At 45.1% G+C, this 7392-nt stretch overlaps 1 protein-coding gene across 1 annotated transcript in view; it reads right to left on the minus strand.

Moving 5' to 3' along the window:
* The window catches only part of PPM1D (protein phosphatase, Mg2+/Mn2+ dependent 1D), a 50559-nt gene extending 44909 nt beyond the window's left edge, over positions 1–5650 (minus strand). The window contains exon 1 of the mRNA XM_005669013.3: positions 4958–5650. Within this exon, the coding sequence (XP_005669070.3) occupies positions 4958–5429 (472 nt within the window). The 5' untranslated portion in view covers positions 5430–5650. The remainder of the gene's footprint in view (positions 1–4957) is intronic.

The raw sequence follows: 7392 nt of genomic DNA on the forward strand, positions 1-7392 counted from the left end.
TATTTTATCACTTTTTTTTTTTTTTACAGTGGCAGCATTTGGAAGTTCCCAGGCCAAGCCAGGGATCAAACCTGCACCTACAGAGTGGTGGGATTCTTAACTCACTGTACCACAGCAGAACTCCTATCACAATTTTTAAAAGGGGAAATATTTTTAATTTTAAAAAAGTAAGAAAGTCAATTTAATCATTACACAAAGAAATTCAAAGAAATTAGAAGCTACTAAGCAAGGAATTGCATGATTAGCCCTAAGAGATTAATTATAAGATATGCCATACAGTATCTTTGCCCCAAAAGACCTCTTTCAGCTGAGACACAGATAAAACAGCAGTTATCTCAAAATGGTGAGTGATCTTTACAGGGATTCTACAAGGCCAAAGCTATTCTCACAGTAATAAAGAATTTATTTGCCCTTTTCACTGTGTTAACATCTGCACTGATGGTTCAACAGAAATGGTTAGTAGAGATCTTGTTATTAGAGATCAGCGATAACAAACCCAACAGGCATTCATGAAGATGCTGGTTTAATCCCTGGCCTCACTCAGTGGGTTAGGATCTGGTGTTGCCATGACCTGTGGTGCAGGACCCAGATGCAGCTCGGATCTGGTGTTGTTGTGACTCTGGCGTAGGCTGGCAGCTGTAGCTCCAACTGGACCCCTAGCTGGGAACTTCCATATGCCTCAGGTGCAGCCCTAAAAAGACCAAAAAAAAAAAAAAAAAGCAGTGGTTAGTAAAACTGCTGGTGCCTCAGCAGTTGTCAAAGCAAACTAAAAGTCACTGTATTTCGCCACAGTTACCCACTTAAGAGTTTTTTTTAAAGGAAAAAAGAAGGAAAGAAAAGAAAAAAGACAAACAAGTTTCAATTAAGAATGTCCTTGAGGAGTTCCCATGGTGGCTCAGTGGTTAGTGAACCTGACCAGCATCCATGAAGACGTGGGTTCGACCCCTGGCATCGCTCAGTGGGTTGAGGATCTGGCATTGCCATGAGCTGTGGTGCAGGTGGCAGATTCGGCTCGATCCCCCATTGCTGTGGCTCTGGTGTAGGCCAGCGGCTACAGTTCTGAACCTCCATATGCCTCAGATGCAGCCCTAGATGACAAAAAGACAAAAAATTTTTAAAAATAAAAGAATGTCCTTGATGGAGTTCCCTGGTGATTCAGCCAGTTAAGGATCTGGCATTGTCACTGCTATTTGCTGCTGTGGCACAAAAGAGTTCGACCACTGGCCCAGGAACTTCCACATGCCACGGGAGTGACCCCCAAAAAACTCCAGAATGTCCTTTGATGATGCAATAAGTTAACTTTATTTTAAACTTCCACCCATGTCTTTTTAACATCCTGTATGACAAAAAGGGAAGCATGCATAAACACTTCTGTTGCATGCTATGGCTGTCTAGAGAAAAAGTGAAAAGCACTTGTGATTATGCAAGTTATGAAATGAACTAGCCACATTCTTCACAGACCATCATTTTTACTTGAAGGACTGATAAAATGTGTTAATAAACTTTGGCATTTTGGGAGTTCCCATTGTGGCACAGTGGTTAAGGAATCCGACTAGGAACTATGAGGTTGCGGGTTCTATCCCTGGCCTTGCTCAGTGAGTTAATGATCCAGCATTGCAGTGAGCTGTGGTGTAGGCTGCAGACGTGACTCGGATCCAGCGTTGCTGTGGCTGTGGCGTGGGCCAGTGGCTATGGCTCTGATTCGACCCCTAGCCTGGGAATCTCCATATGCCGTGGAAGCGGCCCTAGAAAAGACAAAAAGACAAAAAAAAAAAAAAAACTTTGGCATTTTGTACATTTTCTTCAAAACAAAGTGCTTTTCACTTCAAGAAAAGCAACTGACAGTATTTATTGCTAAGTGACAAATTTCTGCCTCTTAAGAACTCATATTTTAGGAGTTCCTACAGAGGCGAAATGGGATTGGTGGCATTTCTGCAATGCCAGCACACAGGTTTGATCCCTGGCCCAGCACAGTGGGGTAAAAGATCAGGCACTGCCACAGGGTGGCCAAAAAAGAAAAAAAAAAAAAAAACCTCACATTTTAGGAATTCCTGCTGTGGCACAGTAGGTTAAGGATGCAGTGTTGCTGCAGCTGCAGCGTAGGCTGCAGCTCAGAATTGATCCCTGCCCCAGGAACTTCCATATGCTGGAGGCCAAAAAAAGCCCTCATATTTAAGACTTTGTATATCCACTACGATGAACTTGATAGCTTCCTAGTCTTAAATTTCTGATGAGATCAGTGATATTAACAAATGTGATGCTTTAATATCATATGATAAATGCATCAGGAGTTCCCGCCGTGGCTCAGTGGTTAATGAATCCAACTAGGAACCTCGGGATTGTGAGTTTGACCCCTGGCCTGCTCAGTGGGTTAAGGATCTGGGGTTGCCATGAGCTGTGGTGTAGGTCGTAGCCTGGGCTCGGATCTGGTGTTGCTCTGGTGTAGGCTGGTGGCTACAGCTCCGATTAGACCCCTAGCCTGGGAATCTCCATATGCGTCAGGTGCAGCCCTAGATGAGACAAAAAGACAAAAAATAATAATAATAATAATTAAAAAAATAAAATAAAATGCATCTATACTTGAAAGATATGCATAATTCAGTGAACCATTATTTTCCAAATTCCTAATGAATGGCACCATGTCACAAAATCACAACTGGGTAAAAGACTGATTCAAGGTGCAAGAGACCAATGGCTCTTAATGTCAAAATGCAGAAGTTCAATGGATAAGGTTTCAGATTCTATTTTGAGTAACCTTAAGAAGCTACCAATTTGGTATGGAATATCACAATCATCTGAAAATACAAACAATTCCTCCCTTTTCCTACTACATACGTTTGCAAGTCTGCCTTTTCACTTACATACGTCACCAGACAACACAGCATAAGAGAGTGAATGAATGCAGAAACAGGTATGAGAATATTTATTTCAAATTTTCTTATTTGGGGGAAAAAAGTAATTTTTCACTTAAAAATATGTCAACATATATGTTTATTTTTAATAGATTAATAACTTTAATTTCTCAATTTTTAACTTCTCATACAGTAAATATGATAGATATAGCCCACACAAACAAAAGCTCTTTAGGGTTCTAAGTCCTTTCAGTACAAATTTACGAGAGCAAAAAGTTTGAGAAACACTACTATAACCCAATGAGAACTACAAAAGTGGAAACTTGACATAGGAAGTTTCCTTTGTCAGGACTTCCATATACTCAGCGTACTCTTTTTCCTTAATTCAAGTTTTGCGGATAGAGTATGAGATTAACTGTGGAACAAAGCAAACTTTAACATTTGGTGCATAAGGCTCTAAACCCATGCCTCAAAGGAGTGAAATCTTGGCACAAGAATTATGTTAAAAAAAAATACACATTCAAAAATAAATAAATAAATAAATAAAACACAGACATTCATTAATAAAGCATGGTTTCTGCTTTATTAAAAAATGCTCAAGTAAAAGGGTTTATACTTGGATCCTTTTGGTGAAAACATGTGGCAAATTCATGCTGTTTCAACTGTACTGCAAAATAAACAGAATTCCAAGTAGTACTTTGTGTCTAATCTTCCTCTATCTTGTCTTGCTGTCCCTCCTACTTGCCCTGCAAGCAATGAAATGACATATTTCTGGAATATACTGCAGTGCTTTCAGCTCTGCTCTGCCTACACAAAAACAAAACAAATCCATAATAGGGACCTCTGGGATTGGATGGAAAACAGCCTCCCACAGGCGGACTGGTTATGCTATGAGTCAATCAAATAATTCTTGGCAGAAAGCCAGGCAAATAGAAAACAGACTCTGAAAGAGCCTAGTCTACAACTCCATCAGAATACCTTTTTAAAAATGTTTTGTATTTGACCAATCTTTACACTCTATGTCTCTCTTCTGGAAATAAAGCAACACTATGCCACCATATAAACAAGAGGATTTTTTTTAATGACACACAGTATCATTTTTTCCTCTAAAAAATAATTTATGCCATTCATTCACAGCAATGGGTAAGCAACTATAACTCAACTTATGTTAGGTACAGAAACAATGGCTGCTTTAGAAAACATTTAAGGCTTAGATGAAACTGCAACTAAACCAAACTTTTAGAAATTAAGGTCTCTAATTCCTTTTAGCATATCAGCAATTCCTTATCTCTTGCTACTTTGACGAGCAGCTACAATTTAGCTACAAAGAACTTTTAACTAGGAACTGCTGAGAACTATCTGACAGCAATTAGCTAATAGCAACTTCAGCAAAAAAAAAAAAAAAGTGCACTTTAAAAAAGCCCTAGCTGAATTTAACACGTATTCTTAACGTAGGATCAATTTAGGCGGTAAGAATGCATTCGGCGCTGGTTTTCATGAGCAGTACAAGCATAAAGATCCTAGAAACACTTGATGACCACCACACACACGAAATTCCTTCCAAGCCTTTAGGTCGCCGGATAACTTGTTAGCCTAACAGTTTACTCTAACTACCAGCCACCAGGGGTCAATTTTGGAGGACTGACACCGCCCGTAGGAGACAACCGAGTCTTTCAAAAGCAAAATTGTGACAAATTCGAAGGAAACGCTCTAATTTTTGCCATCTCCCGCTTCCTTTGCGTGTTTCAGGCAGCACCGTGTCTTCAATGAATCTTTTGGCCAAATCTGGCGCCAGGTTTCAAACATGTTTTCGCTGGCCGCCACCAAAGTGAAATCGCGAAGGGAGAGGACCGCTCCCCCACTGATCCTTGGCGGGGATGGGGGGTGTAAATAAAACGTGGAGCGTTTGCACAGAGACAGTAATCCTGTCCTGCCCAAAGCTACTTTGTTTGCCCGGACCTCCACCTAGAAGAGTCTTCACTCCCACCGATGGACACTGAGAGCGCTCTCGTTGTGGGGACCTGCAGTGCTGCAGCTACGGCCCCCAACCTGGCGCTACAGTCTCCTGAAAAAGAGGCGGGCGCCAAATAAGCCGGGGAACTTACCCAATTTCTTCCACATGGCGAGGTGACAAGCAAGGAAGCCCTTGCGGATGGCAGCGCACACCTTCGCCGGCTCGGACGAGGTGAAGCCCTTCTGTTTTTTGATGAAACCCCACAAGTGCTCCCGGGCAAACTGTGCCGCCTCCCGCCCGCCGTGCCCGTCGCACACGGCGAAAAAGGCCACCGAGGAACGGCGGCGGCAGCAGCGGCCGGGAGCTGGCGAGGCCCCGGCGTCCGGCGGAGCGTCGCGAGCTTCTCGGGCTGCCACCGCTGGGCCTTTCCCCGAGACTTCGCCTCCAGGAAGGGCCGGCGGTGTCCGCTGCGGGGGCGACGGCTGAGAAAGCGACCGCCGCGGCGAGGGCTTTTCTTCAGTTGTCGGCTCGGGCTCCACCACGATCTGAGTAACGTCCTCCATGTACTTCCTCCCGCCCTGGTCGGAGAAGACGCTCACTCCCAGTGAGTACAGCCCCGCCATGGCCGGCTGGCCGAGATCCCGCCGGTCCCACGCAGCCCGCCGAGCGGCGGGAGACACTCGGCGCTAGCCGGCCAACTATTGTTTATCTTCGACGACGCCGAGAAGGGGGAGGGGGCGGTCCCGGAGGTGGGGGGGCGCGATGTCGGGACTTGTCCGCGAGAGCTGGGCCGGAGCGCCCGGGCAAGCGGAGCCTAGCAGCTGCGCCTGCGCAATGCGCCTCCCCCGCCTGCCCGCGCCCACCACACAAATCGGACGTTCTCCCCGGCTGACGTCACTCGGCTCTCTGGGGCCGACCAATCCGGAGTCGAGTTGGGGGCGAACACGCCCTCCGCCCCTCCCTTCTCCCTACAACGGCCGCACTCCCTCCTCCCTGCGCGGGCGCGAAGCCAGCGCGCTACCCGGCTGGCTTTCGCTTTGCAGTGGGCGGTTTCGTCCTCCGGCTTTTCGGCGGGTGCTAAACGCTTATCTAGCGCCTTCTCTGTCACCTTTTTGCTCCGTCCCCGCGGTCGAATTGCAGCCTGCTGCCCAGGGCGTTGCGTTGCTTGCCTGGTGGGAAAAGCCGTGTAGGCTCGGGCCTCGCACGAGTGTGAAGAATCTAGAGAGAAAAACCTTCCATTTCTTGAAGTGGCGGGAAACCTCAGTTTGGAAGGTGGTTTGTGAATAGGCTGGGAAAAGCGTGGCACTGTCGAACTGGACTTGGGTGGGATGGATCCGACTGGGAGTTGTGAAAGGAAATCCACTTTGTGTTAAGAAAACACGGGAAATTTCCACCATTGGCTGCACGGTCTCGTTTCACATAAACTAGGTATGTCGGACACTTAAACGGCTTATGTTTTAAGTTCTTTTCAGCTTTTGCTAAAAGTAGTACTTTCCCCGATGAGCCCTGGATGCAGCATTTTAGTCCTTCGGCGGAATCACTTGAACAGACCACTTGAAAATAGGTTACAAAAACTGCCCAGCGCTCGAGTGCTCCAAGACCTTGGTTATCGTCTCTCCTCTTCTCCCATGGGTTGCAATCTAAGCCCTAAAACCTTTGCCCGGATTTCGACGGCATTAAAATAAGCCTCAGAGTTGGCAGGTCAGTTTGTTATCAACAGCAAATGTTCCTGTGAGTCAAATTAAAGTTCACTTTTTCAGTTTTCGGCCACTTCACCATCACCTCTCCTGTGTGCCCCTTCCTGTACAGCCTTAGAAATTTCCAAATGAAATGCTCCTGGTACTGAACTGGGAATAGGGAAAAAAACTGCTCTCTCTCTTTTTTTTTTTTTTTGTCTTTTTGCTATTTCTTGGGCCGCTCCCACGGCATATGGAGGTTCCCAGGCTAGGGGTCTAATCGGAGCCGTAGCCACCAGCCTACGCCAGAGCCACAGCAACGCAGGATCTGAGCCGCGTCTACAACCTACACCACAGCTCACGCAAGGCCAGATCGTTAACCCAATGAGCAAGGGCAGGGACCGAACCTGCAACCTCATGGTTCCTAGTCAGATTCGTTAACCACTGCGCCAGGAGGGGAACTCCATGCTCATTTTTTTGACATCTGGCACAAGAAATACAACTAGAAAAAAAATCCTCCCAATAAAAGAAGTAAAATCACCCCGAAATGGAGAAAATCTGAATAGATCCATTAAATTAAAAATGTAATCAAAGATAAGCCCTATGTTAAAATGCACCAGACCAGATGGTTCCAGAGTGTAAAAACACTTGGAAAAAATCCCAGCTTGTTTTGAAAGGTGATCATAATCCTGTTATCAAAACCTAGTAATTATAACACTAGAAGGAAATCTATAGACAACATTTTATACTAAATGCAAAAAAAGGTGAAATATTAGCAATTCTAATCCAATAATCTCCATAACACAAGACCTGCCAAAAAGAACAGTTTATGTAGCTCTATATTATTCCTCTTAAATAGTTTACCCAACTTCCCTTCCCCTTGTAGAGATTACAAAGGGATCATTACTTC

The sequence above is a fragment of the Sus scrofa genome, chromosome 12, assembly GCF_000003025.6.
Source record: "Sus scrofa isolate TJ Tabasco breed Duroc chromosome 12, Sscrofa11.1, whole genome shotgun sequence".
Lineage (NCBI taxonomy): Eukaryota > Metazoa > Chordata > Mammalia > Artiodactyla > Suidae > Sus > Sus scrofa.